The sequence below is a fragment of the Hyperolius riggenbachi genome, chromosome 3 (genome assembly GCF_040937935.1).
Source record: "Hyperolius riggenbachi isolate aHypRig1 chromosome 3, aHypRig1.pri, whole genome shotgun sequence".
NCBI lineage: Eukaryota > Metazoa > Chordata > Amphibia > Anura > Hyperoliidae > Hyperolius > Hyperolius riggenbachi.
In genome coordinates, this window is record NC_090648.1 from 190,205,031 (window position 1) to 190,231,142 (window position 26,112).

General features: G+C 43.3%; 1 protein-coding gene across 1 annotated transcript; it reads right to left on the reverse strand.

The window, feature by feature from the left end:
- Positions 1-1,364: 1,364 nt before the first annotated feature.
- ARPP19 (cAMP regulated phosphoprotein 19) lies at positions 1,365-26,112 on the reverse strand. The gene is made up of 3 exons (XM_068275470.1): positions 25,895-26,112; positions 10,005-10,127; positions 1,365-5,342 (listed from the first exon to the last, which is right to left on the reverse strand). The coding sequence occupies exons 1-3, from the start codon at positions 25,952-25,954 to the stop codon at positions 5,172-5,174; spliced, it is 354 nt and encodes a 117-aa protein (XP_068131571.1). The 5' UTR covers positions 25,955-26,112; the 3' UTR covers positions 1,365-5,171.

Sequence of the window (26,112 nt, forward strand, 5' to 3'; positions counted from 1 at the left end):
CTGGTCCAGAGTGCATTACCTCAAAAGCATCAGCCAGTGAGACCTATGCTTCCTGTGTAAGCTGCTGCCTGATTACTGACTTGCTTGTGCATAGCAACGCACACAGAAATGTGGACAGAGGAGTACACGATAAGTACTGTACCTGCATTAACTGGAGAGACCTATGCTTCCTGTGCAAGTTGTTGCTTAATTATTGCATACACATACCTGAAGATACAGTGCTACATATAGTATACTGTACTTCATGTGCTTGAGTATGACCACTTCAGATATCGTAAACTACTTTGCACAGTCCCTTGGAGTTAAAGCGATTTGACTGTATTTTATCATAACTTCCTTTCTGATTGATACAGGTGCAAAGCTTCCTGACCATGCTCTACAGGAGCTGATTGACACAGGTGCAAAGCTTCATGGCCATGCACTAAAGGAAGTGATGGATACAGGTGCCAAGCTTCTTGACCATGTTCTACAGGTGCAGATGGATACAGGTGCAAAGCTTCCTAGCCATGCTCTACAGAAGCTAATTGATACAGATACAAAGCTTCCTGGCGATGCTCTAGCAGTGTTCCCCAAACCGGTCCTCAAGGCCCACCAACAGTGCATGTTTTGAAGAAATCCAGATAGTCAGCTCTGCCGAGACACTAATTCCCTCACCTGGTAAGGTTTGTGGTTTTCTGCAAAACATGCACTGTTGGTGGGCCTTGAGGACAGGGTTGGGGAAATCTGCTCTACAGGAGGTGATGGATACAGGTGCAAAGCTTCCTGGTCATGCCATACAGGAGCTGATGGATACAGATGCAAAGCTTCCTGGCCAAGCTCTACAGTTGCTGGTGAATACAGGTACAAAGCTTCCTGACTATGCTCTACAGGAGCTGATGAATACAGGTGCAAAGCTTCCTGACCATGCTCTACAGGTGCTAAGCTTCTTGGCTATGCTCTACAGGAGCTAATGGATACAGGTGCAAAGCTTCTTGACCAAGCTCTACATAAGCTGATGGATAAAAATGCAGAGCTTCTTGGTAAAGCTCTACAGGAGCTGATGGATACAAATTCAAAGCTTCCTGGCTATATTCCTTTCAGAATCAGATCACCAATGGAAACTTCCAAATACTTCTCAGGACAAGTATGTAAAACTATTACACAATGAGGATCTGGTTAGCTCTTTTGGTACTTATCCGTTAGCCGGGCGCATCCGGCAGGTGGCGACAAAATTCCACCAGAGTTACATCTTTCCCTACTATCCATGTCGGCCTGGAGGAGGAATAGTACCGTAATTAGCGCCACCTGCCGGATGCGCCCGGCTAACGGATAAGTACCGCTCTTTTAAAACAATTTGAGAAACATCAAAACTAGACAAAAACGGACACAGTACAGTTGCAGTCTTTATTAACAATATTCATAAATGTTCAGTATATCCAGCATATTTGGAGATCTTATACAACAAACTACATTTTAGTGTTGATACCAGTTGACAACTGCAGGACACCAATAAGCACAGTAATATATACCCCAAGGGTTTAGCAGAGAAACAAACCATAGATTTCTTCCATAAATTACTAATTGTTTTTATTTCTTAAATATTATGTGTCCCAAATGTACATCCACACTGAGCATTATATATGCTGGTCACAACCCTGTTCCAAACTCATTGTTCACAAGAGACAATGTGCACAACCTCTGTAGGCAGCTGCAGCAGAGGGAAAATCCACTGCTGCTTACTGATTTTTTTTTGAAGCTGCACATCAGCAAAGTTGTAGATTAGCAATGTCTGTAGTAATGAAGGTCATCCTTTACTGGCCTAGGAAGTGCTACAGTCCTGCAAATATCCTTTTCTATCACAAACCGACACATGCAGACAACTGTGGCATGCAGGACCACTGAAGGAAGTCAGGGGAAATGCATGCAGTATACACTATGCTCACAGGTGGTGACTGATGTTACAAAGATGAGTCTGACCTATGTAAAAAGGATAATTTCTTTACCACCAGTAAACCTCTACTTCAGGAATATTTTATTAGGGATAATTGTACCATATCCCAAATGATGCGGAACAAAACAGGTGTGTGTGTGTGTGTGTGTGTGTGTGTGTGTGTGTGTGTGTGTGTGTGTGTGTGTGTGTGTGTGTGTGTGTGTGTGTGTGTGTGTGTGTGTGTGTGTGTGTGTGTGTGTGTGTGTGTGTGTGTGTGTGTGTGTGTGTGTGTGTGTCGCTGCTCTCCATGATGAGTTTCAGCTCTCTACCTACTTCTTCCCTCCAGATCTGAGACACAAAAGGTGGCAAAGTTAACCTTTGTCACATTCAACAGTGCTCAAAGTCTTCTTCTGTTCCGAATCATTCAGAAAAGTGTTCCCATACAGGATGATCACGCCTACATTTTATTGTATGAGATAGTGCAGAAAGAGGTTAGAACATATACCATTAAGGAGATCTTCCATCACTCCTATCCCAATCATGGAGCTCCTTAGCTTTATTATGAACTCAGAATTTTCCAAGATCTGAGAAGTTCTAACTCTACTAATGGGGGTTTTGTGTGTTGCTGCTGCTGAATAATGCAGTACAGATTTTCTCTCTTTCTGTAAAAGTACAATACTCCCAGGTGAGGTGTACAGACAGAATGTTGTATCCCCTTTCCACATTACCAAAGATTAAAATAAAATGAAAAAAACCTTCCTGAAGTTGGGTTTTCATGAGATTTCCATAGCAGCTAGATAGGCCTTCAGTCTAACAGGATTCCAGTTCTAATGTCAAGGAAGGTTTGCATCTTTGTAAAATTAACATAAACCTTTCACTTTCAAACATGTAATGAAGTAAACCAAAATTGTATTTAAACTTTGCTGCACTCCTGATGTCAAAGTATTCTGCCATTTCCTAGATGCAGTGACATGCTGATAAACAATAACAGTGAAGGATAATGTTAAGCTTGGCTGAACAAATATTCCTCACCTTACTTAATAAAGCCCAGTACATTAAGGCAGGGAAACGTTTTATCAGAACTCCAGCTAACACAATACAAGGCATGGGTGGAAGTTTGTGTACGAGCGTCATACTCCCCAAAGAGAAGGCTAGCACTTGAATCCCACTGCAGGAAATCAAAGCAGTCACTCCTGGCACTTTTACTTCCTCAATGGCTGCTATTACTAGCCTGTTGACTATAGAATTCTAAGGCCTCTTTCAGACTATACGTGCTGCCGTGTGCATATGATGTGCGACATGCAAGATCGGCATAGACAGCCCTTCAACAGTTTACATCATATGCGCTGCGTAGTAGTGCGATATGCAATCGCACTGCTGCATGCATTTTTCAAGAATAGCAACGGTGACCCATTCGCTGTAGTGAATGGGATCATCAGCGCATAGTGCAGATGGTGCGCAATCATACATGTTGCGTTCCAAACGCACAGCCATCTGTGCTAATTGATGTGAACGAGGCCTTAAAGAGTCTGTAAATTATGGACTACATTATCTATTGGTAAACAACAAAGAAGTAGTGTAATAAGTGTGCAACCAGCAGGGTCCACGTCCAGGGCTCCAGCACTGGTTTACCCTTCAATGATTATTACACTCATACTCATGCTTCTTATGACTGCTCCATGCCTGACTAAGTAATCTTCATTTCTCTAAAATTGCCTTTTCTCTTATGTTTATGAAGTGAGACTGAGGCCTAAGACAGGAATGATACCCGCCTCCATGCCACCTCACTCAGCTGCTCCAAATGCCAACTGTCACTCTCTATTCATGCTATTGCAAATTAGATCTGTGGCAAAGTAAAGCTGTAGCACAGGGCCTCATGAGTGGGAAGGGTTTTGTTAGTTACTATATTTCATGTTTCAGCTGCAAATCAGCTATGTAAAATTGACAGACGCAGGAAAAAACACTTCATAGAAACCAACCATCATTCTCACATACACCGAGGAAGGCACATGCAGGGCACAAAATTAGAACACAATGGTAAGCATGGCCATATTACCATTAAGTATATCTCTACATGCATCCAACTTATTAAACTCATTGGCAAAAGAAGTTGGTTTTAGATTTCATCTACAGCATAATAGAACTTTGGGAGTCGTTCACTTTTAAATACAACTGCACAGTGCTCTGTTCTTTTTTGTGCCCATTAACTAGCACGTACCCTGTACCTAAGTCCCCCTGAAATTTAAACAAACATTCTTGTTTCACAAATCTAAGTTTACTTCATTACATGCAAGAAAGTATAGGGTTCACTTTAAGGAAAACCTGTCGAAGCTGTAAATGTCACCTGACATGAATCATCAATGGTTGTCATGAACCTGACAAACTAAACACTGGTGGGAATTTAAGGAAGCTAAGATATGCAACAGCTCTACATATAGATCTTGTAAACTGTAAAAATTAGTAGATTTGCAAAAAGGTTGTGCAAAACTATTGTATTTACAAAATGGCACAAAAGTGAATTGAACAGTCTATGCACATGCGCACATCATCCAAATCTTCAGCAGACGGTTCTACACTATTCACCAGAAGAGATACCAGCTTCAACGGGGCCACTTTCATTGTGTCCAGGATCACGAAAGCTTACAGCAGTGTGAGCAAATATTGCCCAAGTCAAATCCTACGTTAAAGCTGAGAAAGGTTTAAGGCCATTCACGTTAAAAGGGCAAAATACAGAACGAAGGGGGAGAAAAAAAAAATGAAAATAACTTTTAGAACCCACTTCAAATTGACAACCTTGCTTCAAAAACAAACAAACAAAAAAAGTGATCTGAAACTTCAAAAAAAAAAAAAAAAAAAAGATACATAAAAGAAAACCATATTACAGTATAAAGAGAAATCAAGTGAATAAAGAAAACACATTAAAATTGTAAAACCCACCGAAGTGCCATACTTATAGGAAATAGGCATTATGTACATTTGTAATATTTGTTTTCAAGTAAATTTCTTTACATTGCTATACCAAAAACAGCTCTGTTTTTTTTTCAGTGCATTGGTTTTGAGTACTAATCTGATACTATAGAACTTCATCCTACACTCAAGACAGCAGCTTGCACTATACTATTGCCGGCTAGGCTGTCAGACTGACTATTTTAGAGTACAGGGAAGAGGAGGAGGAAGAGGAGAAAAAGTAGCAGAGAGTAAACAGAAGGTTAGAAAGGAAGAGATGGGAATGAGGCGGCTTTCATGCAGACACATTGCCTCATCAACCAGCTAGCTTGCTAGCGACGAGGGAAGGTTTCCTCTGTGGAAGATCCTGTGGCGTAGGAATATGGTCTCCCGTAACTTCTGCCTTATCTGGAGCAGCAGCTGGAAGTTGCTTGTTCTTCATTTTTGCTTTAGCCATGTTGTAGTCACCAGAGTCAAAATATTTTTGCTGTAAGAAAAGATACTGTTACTATACATCCATATACGGCAGTACAGATTTGCTAGTCTGTGGTAGCATGTGCTGCACTTAAAGGACTTACGAGCCCAAACAGCTAAAAAAAGATACGTACCTTATTCAGTTTTAAATGCACGGAGGACGCCGTCCGCGCCCTCCGTGCTGTTCCGCCGGGTCCCCGCAGTCTGATCGCCCCCCGTGCCGCTCCCGACCCCACGGACGGGGTCGGGCTCCCCTTCCTCTCCTAAGATGGCCGCCGGAGCCGGCCGCGCAGTCCGCATACGCGTTAGTGCGGCTGCGCAGCTCTAGGGCCTCCCCCCTCGATCCACGCTACTGTGCGTGGATCGGGGGGAGGGCCCTAGAGCTGCGCAGCCGCACTAACGCGTATGCGGACTGCGCAGCCGCGGCCGGCGGCCATCTTAGGAGAGGAAGGGGAGCCCGACCCCGTCCGTGGGGTCGGGAGCGGCACGGGGGGCGATCAGACTGCGGGGACCCGGCGGAACTGCACGGAGGGCGCGGACGGCGTCCTCCGTGCATTTAAAACTGAATAAGGTACGTATCTTTTTTTAGCTGTTTGGGCTCGTAAGTCCTTTAAAATCAAACATATGGCATTCTAGTATTTGCATTGTGGGAAACGCAACAGACAGGGATCGGTTTTCTCTTTTTACCCCATCCCAGACTCCCACACTTCAAGACTTTACACGATCCCAGGGTCTCGGCAGACAAAGGCATAATTTGGCGTCAGGATATACACTATAGTGGAGGACAATTACTTGTGTTTGACCACTTCATGGATATACACATTCTTCCTCTACCTCCAATGGCAACATGCCTTTCAAGCCTAAACTAGTAAACCATATCCTGAATTTACATGGTCATTCTCGGTGGAAGAGAATATTGTAGAAAATGTACCTAAGTCACCTTCCTGTATTTACAGACACCTTGACTAAAAGATATTTAACCACTTCACCACTGAGGGGTTTTACCCCCTGACCACCAGAGCAATTTTCACCTTTCAGCGCTCCTTCCATTCATTCGTCTATAACTTTATTATTACTTATCCCAATGAAATGAACTATATCTTGTTTTTTTCGCCACCAATTAGGCTTTCTTTAGGTGGGACATTATGCCAAGAATTATTTTATTCTAAATGTGTTTTAATGGGGAAATAGGAAAAAATGTGGGAAATTTTTTTTTTTCAGTTTTCGGCCATTATAGTTTTTAAATAAAGCATGCTACTGTAATTAAAACCCATGAAATGTATTAACCCATTTGTCCCGGTTATAAAACCATTTAAATTATGTCCCTATCACAATGTTTGGCGACAATATTTTATTTGGAAATAAAGGTGCATTTTTTTCAGTTTTGCATCCATCCCTAATAACAAGCCCGCAGTTTATAAAGTAACTGTGTTATACCCTCTTGACATAAATTTTTAAAAAATTCAGTCCCTAATTTATGGTTTTTTTTTTATTGTATTTTTTTTTTTTTTTTTTTTTAATTACAAAAAAAAATAAAATTGAGGAGTGTGGGAGGTAATGAGTTAATTTATTGTGTAAATGTAATGTTTGTATATGTAAAATGCTTTTAGGGTGTAGTTTACTATTTGGCCACAAGAGTGTTTGTTTACATGCGACCTGTAAGCGTCCGTAAGGACGCTTACAGGAAGCAGTAGGAGGCTGGGAGACTTACAATGATCTCGCTGTTTCTGAAAGAAGCAGCAGATCATTGCGGGGGCTTAGATCAACTAACGGGAATGGATTTTCCCGTTCATTGATCTCCGGGCGAGCGGGCGGCGGCGTGCACGGGCGGCGGCGTGCACGAGCGGCGGGTACGCGTGCACGAGCGGCGGGAGCGTGGACAGCGGCGGTAGCGCGGAAGGTACGGATTTCTCCGTCCCTGGTTTTTTAGAGGGGAAAAAAGGGACGGAGAAATCCGTACGCGTGGAAAAAAAAGGATATCCCGGAGTTGACAGCTGAAAGTTGGGAGGAGGGACTGGCGGCTTGTACAGGAACTTGTGTTTCAGCAAGGGATAAGCTGCTCTCTGAAGTTTATTCACCGTTCCTACTATACTCACATGAGACTACTTAAAGGCCACGGCCTCTGATAAGAGGCAGTCAGTGTTTCTGCCGGGGACTTCGATCAATGAATGGGAACCATGTTCCCATTCATTGATCTCGGGGCTAACGGAAGTCGGCGGGAGCACGCGCCCGGTGCAGCAGCAGCAGGGCAGGCTATCTGGATGGATATATCCGTAAAGATAGACCTAAGTGGTTAAAGTGAACAGAGCTCAATTTTTTTTTTAGCACCCAGGGCATCTCAATAGCACATGAAAAAATGCATGCCAACAATAGGTCTCGTTATTAAAATAAAACTTCCATCTTACATTCAGAGAGTTTAGCAATTAAGTTTTATTAGCCTACTTCAGCAGGCCTGCCCGTCCATCCCCGGCCGCAGAGATTTACGGAAGCTAATTGTTGTCATTACCAAGAAGTAAACAATACTTTTTAATCAGAGGGGGGTGGGTAATTAGGACAGTTTCTTCAGATTGTCTAGAGTGAATGTGTCAAGATTGCATCTCAGAAGGTGGAACATGGCAGCTTCTATGCCAGGAGAGATTCCAGTGAAAGAAAGAGTGCCTAGTTCCCTTTAAGGGCTCCATGAAGAATAAATCGCAGTGTGCTGTACAGAGTGGTGCAATGTGTTCTCAACCCAAATTGCAAACAGCTGTTTACCTGAGTTTGCGGTTAGGTTAAATGAATGGGAACGCATGCAAATCATAGTGCAAACGCTGCAAGATTTGCTTTGCGCTCTGTAATTTCATAAACTTCCCACAGATTTATATTGGGGATTGCAACCGCAGATCGCGCCACAGCAATCGCAGTGAAACGCATGCTCAAAAACAAGTGAAAATTCCTATCGCAGGGCACCACGATTTTCAGTGTGGAAGGGCTCTTACTATGCTAACGATCGGCAGATTAGCACCATGCTGTGGTTAAAAAGAGCACTACAATCCAAGCTGTGATGTAAATCTGTGTCACAGTTCATCTCCTGACATGTTGGAACGGTTGCAAAAATCTTAAAATTTAAAAACAAATACAAATAAGTACATTTCTCCCAGAGTAAAATGAGCCATACATTGCTGTCACTTACAGTAGGTAGTAGAAATCTAACATTACTGACAGATTTTGGGCTAGTCCATCTCTCCATAGGGGATTCTCAGCATGGCCTTTATTCTTTATAAAAAAGACATTCCCTGAAAATAATTAATACAAAGATGCTGGACAGCCTCCCTGCTCCCTGCACACTATTCTGGGAGTTGGAAGGAGCAACTGCCACACACTAAGTGCTTTTAAAAATAAAGAAAACCCAGAGAACCCCCCTATGAGAAGACGGGCTAGCCCAAAATCTGTCAGTAATGCCAGATTTTTATTTACTGTAAGTGACAGCAACATAGGAGAAAAGTAATATATGGCTCATTTTACCCTAAGAGAAATGTACTTATTTGTATGCGTTTTAAATTTTAAGATTTTCGCAACCGTTCCTTTTTAAAGGAGTTCTTTCGCGAAAAAAGTAGGCAGTTAAAAAATGTGACAGATGACAGGTTTTGGGCCAGTCCATCTTTTTAAGGGGGATTCTCAGGGCTTTCTTTGTTTTCAACAGCATTTCCTGAACAACAGTTGAAAAATTTAACTGACATAATAGTGTGCAAGTGATTAGGGAGGCCGGCTGGTATCTTGCTATTTTGACAGTTAAACTGCTGTTCAGGAAATGCTGTTGAAAACAAAGAAAGCCCTGAGAATCCCCCTTAAAAAGATAGACTGGCCCAAAACCTGTCATCTGTCACATTTTTAACTGCCTACTTTTTTCGCGAAAGAACCCCTTTAAAGACTGGTCAAAACGTGCAATTAATAATGTTTAAAGGAAAACTCTAGATTTCTTCTTTAATAGGAAAGGTTTCAGAAGGAAGACTGTATTGCGCATGGTCACATTTAGGGTAGTACAATTACTAAGTGTTAGCACTCCTCTTGCTTTACAACTTCAGTGTCCTGCGTTACAAGTGCACCCAGGACACCAAAGAGGTCAGGTTAGGTTATCCCCTGGTTTGTGTGAAGGTTATGTTCTCCTTATGTTGGTTTCTTCTGGGCGATGAATTTCCTGCCACAACCAAGAAACATACTAAAAGGAATGTCTGGGCCACTCTGTATGTAAGACTCTGCAAATCATCCTAAACACTCAGTAATGTCTGTGAAGGCTCTGTTATCCAGGGCAACTCAGGGCATTCAAATTGATACTTTTGTTTTTGTGTTCTGCTAATATCTTTTTGTATTCCTAAAATACAAAAAGAGAACATCTACCGTCTTTTCTTTTAGTAGTATTATGTAAGCATCAGCAATATGGAAAGGCACACACAGGTTCTCTGATAACTATCACATTTGAAGTATTCTTACTCAGTTGCTTTACTTTGCACAGTTTCCAAACCTGTTTTCCTTCTGGCTAGAATAATGTGTGTTAAACTATAACTTCTCTTTCAGGTTCTGTGGCAAGCATGGATACTTCCTGCCTGGCAATATGCATTTCCATGAAAAAGAAAATACTTTTGACAAACTCTCCTGAACCATTAGAACTGTTCAATCTCGGTTAAGAGACACTTACTCCTTTCTGAAGTCGCTTCCTCAGAAAATCTGAACCACCTGGTTTAGGACCCAGATGAGGATACCTTGCTTTTAATTTGGCCTCTTCTACTTTCTCTGGACTTATTACCTTATCATCCATTTCCTATAAAAAAAAAAAAAAATCTGGAGGTTAAAACAGCGAATCAGTTAACTCACATTGTATAATCCTGAATCCACAAGTCATGTCATACTAACCCGCTATACACTCGTACCTGGATGCTGTTTTATGAGCTCATTAAAACATATGTGCAATGCCCTTTATGTTGTATTTGGTGAAGTGCCTCAGTCTAATAAAACTGGACTAATCAGCTGGGGTTCCTGAATTGGGAACCAAGACTGTTTCAATGGATGGAAGTGCTGGGAGCTGCTTTGGCTTCAGCCATATGGTGAGCTCATGTAACACCAAAGTTGAAGACGCTTGGAGGAGATTATGGGAGCTTTTGGAGGGTGAGAGGGGGTGCAGCTTACTATTACTCACACCCCAAAGAAAGTATGTAATAGTATGTATATTTTTATCGTTTTCTGCGCCTTCCATTCAATATTTTATTTATTGTATTTATAAAGCTCCAACATATTATGCAGCGCTGTACATTAGTTAAAGAGGAACTGTAACATAAAAATATCCCCTGGGGGGTACTCACCTCGGGTGGGGGAAGCCTCCGGATCCTAATGAGGCTTCCCACGCCGTCCTCCATCCGTCAGGGGTCTCGCTGCAGCCCTCCGTGGAGTCCGGGCAGCGGTGACGTCATTATTTACCTTCCTGGCTCCTGCGCAGGCGCTCTGACGGCTTTCCATTCCGAACTACACGGAAATACCCGATCGCCGTCGGGTCCGCTCTACTGCGCAGGCGCAAGTCTCCTGCGCCTGCGCAGTAGAGCGGACCCGAATGAGATCGGGTATTTCCGTGTAGTTCGGAATGGAAAGCCGCCACAGCGCCCCCGCTGGAGCCAGCAAAGGTAAATATTGAAATGACAGTCGGCACAGTCGCCGGCTGTTCGGAGGGCTGCGGAGAGACCCCCGTGGGACAGAGGACGGCGTGGGAAGCCTCATTAGGATCCGGAGGCTTCCCCCACCCGAGGTGAGTACCCCCCAGGGGATGTTTTTAATGTTACAGAGTCTCTTTAAGGTTACAGACAATATTTAGGGGTGACGTACTGTAAGCAAATTGGTCAGTCTGTAGGAGTTTTGTGGAGATATATTGTATATTGAATTTTAATACCACTGACATATGCCAACCTCCATTTTTAAATTAAAAAACATTAAGCAGCAACAATACGAATAGATGATATCCTAAAAAAGGAACCAAGATTATACTGCTCATAATTATATACAACTAGTCGACCTAAGCCCGTTTAAAAACGGGCTCTAGGTCTCTTCACGCACCACTGCCGAAAGTCAGTGCGTGCACACCCGCCCGTCCGCCCTGCTCCCTGGCCTGTCCTCCTGTCCCAATGGTTCACTGTACTGCACACATGCGCATTACAAAAAAACCACAGACAGGGAAAGAGGATGATGCAGGGACAGTTAGGTTTTATTGTATAGGATTACATAAATCAGTAAGAATTTGAGGTTTTTTAGGGCAAGATAAGTATCGCATCATGTGGCCCAAGGACACATTCTCAAATTAACCTCCCTGGCGGTAAGCCCCAGCTGTGCCGCCATATTACGTATCCCCAGGGATCCCACGATGGTGCAGCCTCCCAATTAGCTCCAGGCTTTGCTATGGGGAGGATCGGGACTGCGCATGACGTCAATTAAGTCATGTCCGATAGTCGCCATAGCGACGAGTGAAGCTGAATGGGGAAGCTGCGGCTCTCGCGGGAAGGTAAATAATACCGGCGGTGATCGGAGGGTTTAGTTAGGTCTGGTGGGGCGTGGGGGGCATAGTTAGCTAGCAAAGTGCCAAAGCATATAATATACATTTTATAAAAAAAAAAAAAAAAAATCCCTGTGCGGACGCAGCCTCTGAAACTGCGTACCGCCAGGGAGGTTAATCAGTCCACAGACTAATATATTTGCAAACTTATACAATGAACTACCAGGCCGAGCACATGGCTTGATGCATTTTGTGAAGGTAAACGCCACTTCTTTAGGAGTTTAGCCGGTAAATAGCCAATAAATAAACCCTTATAGGTCCATAGATCAATATGGAACCTAATTCTTCAGTTGGCTAGGTAAATAAGTGTAAATTAGTACTTTCCTGAATTACCAAGTTCCTTTTCCAAGGGGGAACAACAGAGATTGGCAAACAATAGTGATCAAATGGTCTCATTGTCTATGTAAAATCCAAAGGATCAATTTGACATACTCAGTGGGTTACGTGTATGTCAAAAGATTTGCATTAGATTATCTCCAAAATGGTCCACCACAACTCGAAGGGATGCACAGAGATCATTACAGGGACGCCATGGCGTGAATCAATTTGCTTAAGATATAGAAGTGATCTGTATATGTTTCATCATGATCAGGGCTATGGAGTAGGTACAAAACTAATCTGACTCCAATTCGCTGCAATGCCTGGCAAATTGCTTTCTTTTCAGCTGCTGTTGCCCCAATCTACCACCACATTCTTCACCCTATGTGGCGCCCCCTGCTTGAACGGGAGGTGAAGAGCAATACCTGCCTGACTTCGGTTACACCCAGGCCTTGGTGGTGCAGAATACAGTAGCTGAGGGCAAGAAAGCCAGAGAACCTTCAGACAAGACTATATAGCTGGGTGATGGAATAGGCTACACAGGTTGTCACAGGAGTAATGAACAAGGGAACAAGATTGCTTCCGATACAGCCACAAATAAACAAGACAGTGGTTGCTCAATGCGACGCCACACAGCATCTGATCTGAGTAATAAGACATACATACAGACAGACAGACTGGATGTTAGCGAACAAGATACAATGGTTGCTCAGGGCGACCGCCACCTGAGCCTCTGACTGAGTAACAAGACAGACAAGAGACAGACGGAATGCTTGCAAGTCTAATCGCTGCCCTAGTGATAACAAGCATCCACAGTGACTTGAACAAGACAGACAAGAAAGAGCGTAACTAATAGCAACGGCAGCCTATAGTTACGTACATAGGAAATAGGTCTAGCAGGGACAGACAGAGGGCATGTTTGCCTAGCAGTAGCAAACATCAACACTGATACAAAAACAAGACAAACAGGTTGGAGCGTAACTAATAGCAACCGCTGCCTTAGTCACGTCCTCAGGAACAGAGCAAGCAAGATAACTACCAGTCACCAACAGTGACCGTCCAAGCAGGCAAGGTAACACCAAGCAAGGCAATACAAAATACAACTTTACAGCATGCACCCTGCGACAACTCAGGTAAGCTGAACGCTATGTCAGGCAAGGTCTGGAATGAGACGCAGGCTTTTATGTGGACATCAGCCAATGGAAACTGACATGCAAATTCTCACAGCTGAACGATAATCATGCACTCCTGTGCTACACTGATGCTGCAAGCTGTCTGGGAATGGAGGGAACTCATTACAAATGCATGCCAAATGATGCAACAACATGCATGTAAGAAATTCACGACTGTCTGACTGCAGTTCAACTGTAGCCAGCCATAGGTGGATTCATGACAACATCCTGGGCTACTCTGAACTGCAGTGTGCTTGCAAACAGCAAAGACTCTCACGGCAATTGCAAACAAAACCAAGCAACCAAATGCAGGCAGAAATATTAAAACTGCTCGGCTGCAGCTCTGCTGCAACTGGCAGGAGGGATCCTTACACTCACACTCAGTTTATGAAACTACTGACTCCAGGTACCCAAACATTGTTCCGACTCCACAGCCCTGATCATAACCAGGGATAGTTATTGAGTTGCAAATAATTCATAGTTGACCCAGGATTATGCAAATTTTGCATAATCTTTACAGATTATTGGGCAGTTTCTTCTGGTGAAAATGTTGTACTTTATATCATTCAATTTGAAAAACTAAAAACAAAAACAAACGAACTAACAACTTTTGAAATTTAAAATCTTCATCTTTCAGCATCAACTCGGAATTATTTTGAGCTCATTGGCGATCTCCAATCATAAGAAACTCCCCAGGTCTCAATTCCGTTCAGAAGATGTGGTCAATCCTTAGGAAGAAGCGTCAACACTGTAAATATTAACTCTTTTAAGAAAACTGAGGAATTACCCAATAGAAGACTTTGAAAACTTACAAAATATTATACCCTTATATCTTCAACAAGAGTTTGCCAAATACGTTCTCGTGGCTGCGCTCCCATACATGTACAAGTGTGGCCCATGTTGCACAGTAACCGCTTGTGTACAGCTTTTTCCTCTGTGCAAAAGTGGCCAAGAGCCGAGGCTGCCATAATATGGCACAGAGGCTCAGCAGTGCGCAGGTGCAGAACGCTCCTGGCTGTGGAAGCGACATGTGGCCGGACTGCGCTGACTGGCTGAATTACCAGGACTCATAGCAGAAGATCCAGGTGGTGGAGGTGGACAGCGAGGGACTGATTAGCCTGAAGGGGTCTGGAAGAAGTCCCAAGTATGTATAAAACTTTTCTTTTCATCCTTTTCAGGTATTATTTAATTCGTAGTTACCAAACCAAATTTTAACAACATATCAAATTATTTGATTTCATGAGCAAAGAGAGAACGTACATTTGCATAAATCAGAATCAACGCAGAATTATTTCCATCTCATTGACCATCTCTATTAGTGACACGGCTACACATCAGGCTTTTTACTTACAGCATAGATATTATTTAATACATAAGAGATTCCTGTGTACACATCATATATACAGTCACAATCAGATGTGTATATCTGACTTTAAAAATACAGGGACTGCTTTATTGAAGCAGCACAAGTAACTCATTTTGATTGGTTTATTTCATTTTTGTGGACTAAGCACAGCTATTACAGTATGTATAAATTATTTATGATGACTATTATCTGAGAAATAGAAAATTGTATCATTTTCTATTTTAATTACAGTTTAAATTCATTAGGAAGAGTCGGAGCATTTTTTCCCAACTCCAGGCACCCAAAATTGCCCCGACTCCGACTCCACAGCCCTGGGTGCAAATACAACGCACTAGAAAATACGTTTCCATTACTAACTATATTTTATACTGTAATTTTAAGGCTCTTTTTATTACCCCTTACTTACCACCCTCCTATAATTAAAAGGGCCCAATGATATCTTCACTCTGGAGCCTCTGGCCCACATGTCCATTATCTTAGAAAAGAACACTGCAGCATCATCACATCATTGCATACTGCTAGAAGTGGGCATGTTGTCACACTGCTCACTCTCTCCCCTCAATTTAAGGGACTTAAATTGGGGACTCTTACAGCCACTGACCACCAAGGGGCATGGCGATGGTGTATGATGTGGCAAAAGAGGGCCCCAGAAATGCTGGATCAGTGTTAGGGGGAGTTGGTATGCTGCAATGGGGTTTACAGTAAAACATGTGCTTAGACAGTTGAGTCCTGTGACGCAGTTGTAACGGAGTAAGAGCGAGTCTCAGGCGGGATGTTGGGTACGTAGGTAGGTTGGGAATAGTGTAATTAGATTGCTGGAAAGAGCTGAGCTCAATAAAAGAAATGCGGAACTGATAATCACAGCAAAAGAACAGAAACTAAAGCACCCAATCCATAAAAGCAAAGATCTACCACACTAGACATCACCTGAAATGAGGGCAATCCAACACAAAGTGGCAGGAAATAAGACGCAGGCAGGAACAGCATACACTGAATGCCAGAAACAAAGTAGCTGGAATAGTGTACAGAAACAACTGCACAGCAGATTCTACACATCCTCATGAAAAATGACAGAGCTAAAATCCCGTGGGACTTCCATAAACAGATGGATCAGGTACTAGCCAACTAACCAGATGATATGGTAGTTGACACGGACAGTTGTTGTGGAGACAGGTGTGGTACCACCAAAAGACAGCAAGTTGAGGAAGAGGAAGGATGACAATGTAGGTAATTAGAGCAGCCTGAAAGAGAAAGTAGAGAATGCAAGGCCATGGTGGTCACAGTGGTATTATGTACCCCAGGTTTGACTTTCTTACTTTGTACAATGCCACGGAATGTTGGCACTTTACAAATCAATAAAAGCCCCATAATGGTGAGAAGGACTCCCCCTACCCCCCTCCCAACCCCTAACCCCCCCCCCCAAGAAAAAAAAAATTGGGGTTGTGGACTTTTTTGAAGGACAGTTTAGCTACCCATGCATGCAACAATTTTCCAGTTACAGCCATACGTAATAATTACAATTTGGACATTCAATTGATTTTTCGTAGTACATTTGTAATTGCGCACAATTACATGCTGATTTTTTGTTGTCAACAGCACTAAGTAATATACATTGTATTATATAACAAAATTGCTACATTTGTTAAAGGGATACTAAGCAGGTACAAAACAAACATTAGTACTTACCTGGGGCTTCCTCCAGCCCACCGTAGGCCGTAAGGTCCTCCGGCGTCCTCCTGGCGTCAGAGCCCTGCATGCAGTTATCTAACTCTAAACAGCGCATGCGCAGGACTCTCACGCAAGCGTGTTGAGGCGGGACTCATAGTGGAGACTTCAGGTTGAAGTCACCAATCAACGGAGCCGCCAGCGGGACCGGGAGAAGAGCCAGGAGGACCTTGCGGCCTACAGTGGGGCTGGAGGAAGCCCCAGTTGTATCAATTCTGTTTTTATAATCTGCTCAGTATCCCATTAAGGTGGGCACAAGTTGAACTTTTTTTCTTGAAAAGACCTTGTAGTTTGAGAAAAGAATGCAAAGGAAAAACGTTTAACTCCGAAAAATGATGAAAATAAAAACCATTCTTTGCATTTTCAAAATCAATCTCAAAAACTACTAGGCATTTTTTAAAAATTCCTTTTTGTTCCTTATGCCTTAACATATGTAGCAATTTTGGTGATGGTAGAATGTACAGGGGCTTTGCTATTAACTCCTTAAGAAATTACGATACCTGATTACATTTACATATGAAATTACGATTTATCATTACGATTTTGCATCAGAATTGCGAATTACAATGCAGAATTCCAATTAAACTCGTGCTCATGACTAAAAGTAAGCACCCATTCTCCTCAAAGCTAATGAAATGCTTGCGGTTTTCAAACAGCTGCTCAGTTGGTGCTGCGTTTAACCTTTTAACCAATGGTTTAGTGACTTGACAGTGCTCCAGGCCAGTTTATTGTGAACAGCAATTCAGCCACAAATGTATAGGCTACAGCAAGATTGTCATGTAGCCCCTGCAGATCAAAGCCCTAAGACCCCATTCACACTAGAGCATTTTGCCAGCGATTTCACCAAAATGCTCCAGTGCTAGTGCTATAAAACCCTATGGGCCCGTTCTTACTTGGGCGTAGGCCTAAACTATTTTAGGAAAAGATTGAATTGAACGATTTCTGTTAGAAATCTGCACCATTTTCAGGAAATTTCCCGGCAAATCGCGTTTCAGTGCTATAGAAGCACTTTTTTTGCGCTTTTAAGTGTGAATGGGGCCTAAGGGCTCCCAACATGTTACCATGTGGCACTGAAACAAGATAGAGCAATGCAAAGGGACTACAATTCCCACAATTACTGTAGAAAGAGGGTTGCAAATAACAGGGCTGTGGAGTCGGTCCAAAAATCCACCGACTCCTCAGTTTAGGATTCCACCGACTCCACGACTCCGACTCCTCTAATTTGCATATTACAATTTTGTCGATTAAAAGTATGTAACATGAAATTCGTCTCTTAACTGCTAACGCTTAGGAATTTTTCAAGACAACTGAAGTGAGAAGGATATGTAGACTACTATATTTATTCCCTTTAGACTAAAACTAGTCCTTGGTAAGAGTACTTGTAAAAGGTACAAACCGGAACAAAGAACATCTATCAGGCCATAGGCAATGTAAGTGTGGGAACATGTAAGAATGATGTGCAGGTACTCTGCAGGGGAATGAGGAGATTGTAAACAGACAACACCTCTGTGTTCAATGTGGACAGCATTCTCAGTGGATTCCCTGCAGCTCTGTGGGGAGTGCATATGTAGAGTATAGTACTACTGTGTAACAAAGTAAACCTGAGACAGATGAAATTAAAGTTTTATACATACCTGGGGCTTCCTCCAGCCGCCTTCAGGATAATCAGTCCCTCGTTGTCCTCCTCCACCACCCGGATCTTCTGCTATGAGTCCAGGTACTTGAGCCAGTCAGGCGTAGTGCGCATGCACACACTCCGCCGCCAGGAGCATACTACACCTGTGCAGCACTATTGCGCAGGTGCAGAACACTCCTGGCTGTGGGAACGGCATGCGGCCGGACAGCGCTGACTGGCTGAATTACCAGGACTCATAGCAGAAGATCCGGGTGGTGGAGGACAGCGAGGGACTGATTAGCCTGAAGGGGGCTGGAGGAAGCTCCAGGTATGTATAAAACTTTACTTTTCATCCGTCTCAGTTACCCTTTAATTTGTAGTCACCAAACCAAATTTTAATAACATATCAAATTATTTGATTTCATCAGCAAAGGGAGTGCATACATTTGCATAAACCAGCATCAATGCAGAATTATTTCCATCTCGTTGACCATCTGTATTAGTGACAAAGCTACACATCAGGCTTTATTCTTACAGCATAGATGTTATTTAGTATATATATATATATATATATATATATATATATATATATATATATATATATATATATATATATATATATATGAGATTCCTGTGTACACATCATATATACAGTCACAATCAGATATGTATATCTGACCTTAAAAATACGGGGACTGCTTTATTGAAGCAGAACAAGTAACTCATTTTGATTGGTTTATTTCATTTTTGTGGACTAAGCACAGCTATTACTGTATATATACATTATTTTTAATGACTTATCTGAGAAATAGAACATTTTATCATATTTTCTATTTTAATTACAGTTACAAATTCATTAGGAGTCGGAGTCGGTGCATTTTTTCCCGACTCCAGGCACCCAAAATTGCCCGACTCCACGGCTCCGACTCCACAGCCCTGGCAAATAAGGACAATAAAGACACTGACAGGGTGGAGCATGGTAACAGAAGACGCACATGTCCTGTGTTTCCTGCCTATGTTGGTGGAGCACTCTGGAGAGGTGAGCAGAGCTTGTAAGTGCAGTTCCCAGTGATTTTGCTGTCCCATAAAGCAGGATACTTTTGACTGTCACATTCCTTTACATACAGTATAATCTCATTATAGTAAACTTGGATATACAGTAGAATCCCCTTATTGGAAATTCCAAGGTACCAGGAAAAGTAGTTTAACCATTTCAGCCCGCGAGGATTTTTCACCTTATGCATCGGAGCAATTTTCACCTCCCATTCATTCGCTCATAACTTTATCACTACTTATCACAATTTATTGATCTATATCTTGTTTTTTCCGCCACTAATTAGGCTTTCTGTGGGTGGTACATTTTGCTGAGAGCCACTTTTCCGTAAATGCATTTTAACAGGATTAATAAGAAAAAAAATGGAACAAATTCATTATTTGTCAGTTTTCGGCCATTATAGCTTCCATAATGAAAACCTATGTATTTTATTTGCCCGTATGTCTCGGTTATTATACCATTTAAATTTTGTCCCTATCACAATGTATGGCGCCAATATTTTATTTGGAAATAAAGGTGCATTGTTTCCGTTTTGCACCGATCACTATTTACAAGCTTCTAATTTAAAAAGGTTTGTAGTATACCCCCTTCAAAAGCATATTTAAAAAGTTCAGACCCTTAGGTAACTATTTAAGTCTTTTTTTTTTTATTGTAATTTTTTTCCTCCATTAAAAAAAAATTATTTGGGGAATATTTTGGTGTGGGACATAAACAGTTAATTTTTAATGTTGCAATGTGTGTAAATTGTAATTTAGAAAATGTGTAGCTGTAGTTTTACTATTTGGCCACAAGATGGCCACCTTCATTTTTGTTTACCCTCCTTGTACTTCTCGCTTAGCGAGAAGTACAAGGGGGATGCAGAAATCTGTCCGGGCAGAAGAACTGAAGCCTCACAGGTGAGCGCTTCGGATTTTCTGCGGGGGAGAGGGATCGGTGATCGGGAACCACGTTCCCTTTCACTGATCCCAGGGCTACCGGGGGACACAACGCGGACACGGATTATTTTTGTACCAACTCCATAGCCCTGGTGCCTGATCTAGTAAGCCCAGATATAACAGAACTTGGGTTATAGTGAACCTGTTTTTGACCCCTGTGGTATACTGTAACCAGCTATAGTGGAAAGTGGGCAGGTGCATGCATGGTCAGAGATCAATGAGCCATGGTTGGGCTGGCAGCCACTTGTAGTCTGCATGCTACTCCAGGCCCACATGGATTACCTCAAAAGCACCGGCTGGTGCTTGAGCTAAAGACCACAAGCTGCATCTACTACATTTCCTGTTTAACCTTGTGGGGACCACGCAGCTTAATTCATACGCTACACTTGTGGCTGCCTAACTGATGCGGTGTAGGATTTACGCCACCTGTCATTTCCGCTCCCGACGCGATCATGCGCACCCGAGAGGGGAGCTTAACCTCCTTAGTGGTATGCCCGACACTGTCGAGCATGCCGCTGCAGAGGTTTTGCTGCCGATCAGGACCCGCCGGAATTCATTAGTTAAAGGGAACCTAAACTGAGAAGGTTATGGATTTTTCCTTTTACAATAATACCAGTTGCCTGACCCTCCTGCTGATCCTGTGTCTCTAATACTTTTAGGCACAGCCCCTCAACAAGCATGCAGATCAGGTGCTCTGACTGAAGTCAGACTGGATTAGCTGCATGCTTGTTTCAGGTGTCCGATTCAGCCACTACTGCAGCCAAAGACATCAGCAGGACTGACAAGTAACTGGTATTGTTTAAAAGGAAACATTCATATCCCTCTCAGTTAAGGTGCTCTTTAAAATGTGTCTTTTAGATACTAGCTAGCACTACCCTAGCTAGTATTGTCTGCCAACACCCCCCCGATTGGCCGCAATCCCCCCCCCCCGAAAGATTGTCCGCTGGATATATTACCACACTGGGATCCAGCAGCCTCTCACTCAGCTCTGGTCCTCACTATGGGGAGGATCGGGACTGCACATGATGTCACTGACATCGTGTACGATCCTCCCCATAGTGAACACTGGAGCTGAGCGGCAGGCTGCTCGATCGCTGGATCCCAGCGTGGTAATGTACTCAGCGAGTGTGATCGGGGGGGTTCCGGAGGTGCTGGCAGACAATACTAGCTAGCATCTAAAGGACACATTTTAACTAATAAATTAGCGCGGGGGGCACGGACAATGCAAAACCTCCTGAGCCACGTAACACTCAGGAGGTTAAGCTGTCATATAACAGCTGAAATCTCCCCACACTGAACAGGAGCCATTGTAATTGGCTCCTGATCACTACGATCGCTGGCCGATCGTAGTGATCACTATTGGCAGCGGCGGTCAGAGGGGAAGAAGGACGGAGACTCGCCTTCCTGACATTCCCTTGGCGATCGTCGATCCCCTCTGCTCTGGCCGGCATCCCCGCTCGCTATGCTTTAAGTGTCGGGCCCTGGCTTGATGACGTCATTAAGCCGCAACTTAGCGGCAGTGCGAGCGGGGATGCCGGCCAGAGCTGCTTATCGCTGGAGCCTGGGAGGTGAGTAAAGGCTGCTGGCAATACAGGGTAACCTGGTAATACAGGGGACACCATGCCTAGCTATCTACAGGGGGGATCCGGCTGCTTGACCCCCCCCCCCCCCAAACACACACCCTCCTCCCCGCATGTAAAATGGCCTGGTTCTTCAGGGGGATTAGGCAGCCGCTCCCCAGAGGGTTAGGCTGCTGCCAGGAATTGCCCGTCATCTGACTTACCACTGCAACGCTACAGTATCAGCAAGGCTATACAGAGGTGGTAAGCAAAGCATACTATCAGTACTGTACATGCATTGACTGGCGACACCTATGCTTGCTGTGCAAACTCTTGCATTCAAACCCTGCATATTGAGCACTGTGCATTTTTTGCATTTATACACGAGTATATACGGTAGGCTTCACAAAACACTTCTTTAACTCAATGTTAAAATAGCACACGTTTCAACCACCAATTCATTTCTAAAATAATCAGTTCAGATTTACCTTGCGTGGAACCATGAGAACAGTTCTCCATTTGTAATTTGCAGCACAAGTACAGTATCAGTACAGTTTCTGCGCTACCTTGCATAGCTAACATTATCTCTGAAATATCCCACATCTATACAGTATAAATGGGTGCATTTTCCCCATCCTTTTGCAGACGTAGGACAACTGTCACTCCAGTTTGGCATTTCCTATTTAGAAGACAGTACTAGGTTTCTGTCATGCGTCTACCAGACCAAACCAATGACTAATGCCTGGTACACAACATGCCATTTCCTGTCAGATTTTTGGGTCGAATCGATAATTTCCAACAGTTGGAATGTGTTTCTGAGTGATTGCGTACAGAAGTGATTGGAAAATCAGATTGGACCTGTCGGAAATTATCACTTGAACCCAAATCTGGCGGGACATTGCATGGTGTGTACCAGCCATTAGGCTCCTTTAGAACATGCCGGTTAAACCTGCATTGTGTTACCCTATTTTGCTGCAAAGGCCCACAAAAGCAATGAAAGACTTCCACAATTATTGCAGTCCTATGTGGTGCGCCCAAAGTAGCCGATCCAACGCAAGGGCAACAGCGCACTACCGCAAGCAACACTTAATGCACGGTGCTTGGGGTAATACAAGTCTATGGGCGGCGCAGGTGGTGGGTGGTGCGTCGCAGCACGCAAGCAAGGACCAACAGGAATCCCAATGACGTACATCATGCCCAGCTGGCAGTACATCGGGGGGGGGGGGGGGGGGGGGGTATGGCGCACACTGCCTGCCACAGGGTGATATGTTGGTAACTTTTTTTCATTGCGGTGGGATGCAGAAGGAGCATCGCATCACCACCGCAACGCAAAAAGATAAGTGTAAAACTGGCCTCAAAATTGACCTGAACTCAGAACAATATATTTTAAGCACATTGGTTGTTCTGTGGGAGTTTTGTGGAGATATATTGTATATTTAAATTTAAAGCGGACCCAAACCAAACATTTTTTTTCTTCAAAATATTTAGTTGTCCCTCTCTGACACATACAAAGATTAATAAACACTCCCTCAAGCCTAGGAGCATTTCAGTGCACACTTTTCACTCTTCTCTTTGCATAACTAGGGGTATACAGGTGGCAGCCATTACTTCTGAGCTTAGTAGGAGGTTTTAGATAATGGGTGTGTGTCATCAGCTAACCTCCCTCACAGGGGCGTTGTCTATGAAATCTCACACAAGCTAAGATCACCTCCCCTGTGACATCATCAGTAGCAGCCTGTGTTTTGTTTTTTTTAACTCCTCCACCAGTCTGCCGGATTCTGTCCCGGGAATATGAAAGGAAGGGAGGGGTTCCTCCAATAAATGTGAAATATTTTATATTTGTCATCATGCAGCTGAAAAAAGGCTGCTATTTATTATTAATATAATTTAGAAGATAGATTTTATTTCTGAAATCTTGTATTTTTAATTTGGGTCCACTTTAATGCCACTGAATCATGTCATCAGTAAAAACCTCAATTGAAATACAACATTTTAAAAACATTAAAGTGGACCTGAACTCAGAACTTCCTCTCTAAAAGATAAGCAACAGCGTAGTAACCTTTAAAGAAAAAAACATTTGTAACAGCCAATTCAAATCCTGCTATAAATCTTCGGTGTGTTTACTTCCTGCTTTCATGACATACGGTTAATATTCCGTGTTTTCAATTAGCTGCTCTGCCGAGGCAACCAGCTAACAGATCAAATTGCATTTGTGATTAGTCACAGATGAGAGGGAAATTAGACAGGCTAAACTCTCTAAATACATACAGGGTGCATTTCTTTACGTTTTCCTTCTGTCCTGTGCAAGAGTTCAGATCCACTTTAAGGAACATTATCAATCAAGATACATGTTGCATCACAGGGGACTCCATCTAGCAGCTTAACAATGCAGGACCATCAATCCAATTAAAACCTTGCTATAATCGGCCCATATTTACCCTGTACACGGTGGCAAAACAAGGCAAATTAAAGAGGGTGAGGTTGCTATAAATTTGCTGCAGGGACAAGTAACCTCTTGCATATTGCAGATTAGGTGGAGCTAAAACACAGCGACTGGGTTTATCCAGCCTCATCAAGCAGTCAGAAATCACAGGAGAATCAGAACTCAGCCACATCTGAAGTCTGGAAAATGATCTTCCTACTAAATACTGTTGAAAACCCACACTTCACAATCAACATCCTAAGTTTATAACATGTTCCACGTACTCCAAGCAGTGCTTATGTTGGGCTCAGGCAATACTTCAACTTGTTGCAGTGAGTTTTGAAATGTAGGCCTTGTTCACATTACACGTGTTGCTGTCTGTATTTCAGCAATGGGCGTAGGAGGCAGACACACACGAACATCAAAAGTGCATATACTGCACTCTCTGATGTGCACACTGCATGTGCGAACGCATGCTGCAAGCATTTTTTGTAAAACTCGCAACTGACCCATTTACAAGCTTTGTGTTTCGATCTCATGGCCATCTGCGTGTGATGTGAACAAGGCCTTAAAGAAAGTACCGGTAAATGAAATGTAAAACATTTCGGAGGGTTTTGTTTTGTTAATTTGAGCAAACTGCAATGTTTGGAAAGTGAACATACAATTGCAGAGCACCACAAAACATATTAGAGAGTACTTAGAAGGGCTTAGAAGGTCATCCGACTCCGACTTTTTAAACCACCGACTTCAACTCCAGGTACCCAAAATTGTTCTGACTCCTTAGTCTAATACTTACCAAAGCTGTGGATTTGGTACAAAAATCATCCGACGCCAAAGTTTATGAAACCACTGACTCCAGGTACCCAAAATTGCTCCGACTCCTTGACTCCACAGCCCTGGTACTTAATACTTGCTGTATAATGTGTACTTTCTACAATAGGTGGTACTCAGTAAACTGTCATAAAGATAGTACATTCAGCAATGCTAGGTACACACCATTTAATTCCCAGGCAGATTAACAGGTTGAAACTATTATTTCGACATGTCTGATCAGCTCCTGATCGATAATTAAATTGATTTTCTCTTCAATACTGCGCAAAGTAGATCCCAGTATCAATCAGGAGCTGACTGAACATGTCAAAAATCGTTTTGCCCCATCGATCTGCCAGAAAATTGAATGGTGTGTACCTAGCATGAGAACACTGAGCAATGCTGATTTAGGACCAAGAACATCCCTCCCCAACAAACACATTATGAATGAAATGTCACTCTAGGAAATGACAACCTGTCTGCAAACCTGTCTTGTCCCTTCTAGGTACTGTATGGTTCACCAACCTATCTGAAGAGAGCACATAATATCTTTGCTACAATCAATTAATCATTTAAAAAAAGAGCATGAGGAATCATCTGAAGAGGGAGAGGGGTGGGGGATTGCCATAGGTCCCACACACCCAGAGGACCCGAAGGAATTGGTAGCACAAAACGTGCTGATGACTCCCAGAAAGCCCCTGACATCCAAAGCTGGGGTGCTGGAGTTAGCAGATGGCGCCAGAGGACCGGAAGGAGGTCCCCCTGCCCTGAGGTCAGATGTATGTGATGGAAGTCGAGTCCTCACATGGGCAGAATGACTGGTCGGTGCGGTGGGCTGAAGGCTGATCCTCCATGGGCTGTCCACTCCACAGTCGCCAGGCTCTAGGCTGCATGGTCAGGCGAACAACACAGCACATTGTATATGAGTCATGCTTCTTGCACTCTGCCTCTTCCCACCATAAGAGCCCTTCATCTGCTTCCTACCAGCCAACACTACCGCCGCTCGCCCCCGGCTCACCTTCTGCTCGTCAGTGGAGTGCTCCTCCGGTGCTTTGCGCTCCAGGTTCTCGGCAGACATGGCGGTGGGGATGCGGCGGCCTCAGAGCACTGTCTGCCCCTATCTGCCTCCAAACTCCTCCTATACAAAGATGGCAGCCGCTGCCAATGCGTCACTTGTCTCCTAATGCACGACGTAAGTACGATGGGGAATCCTCTCCAAGCGAAATCCACTGGCCG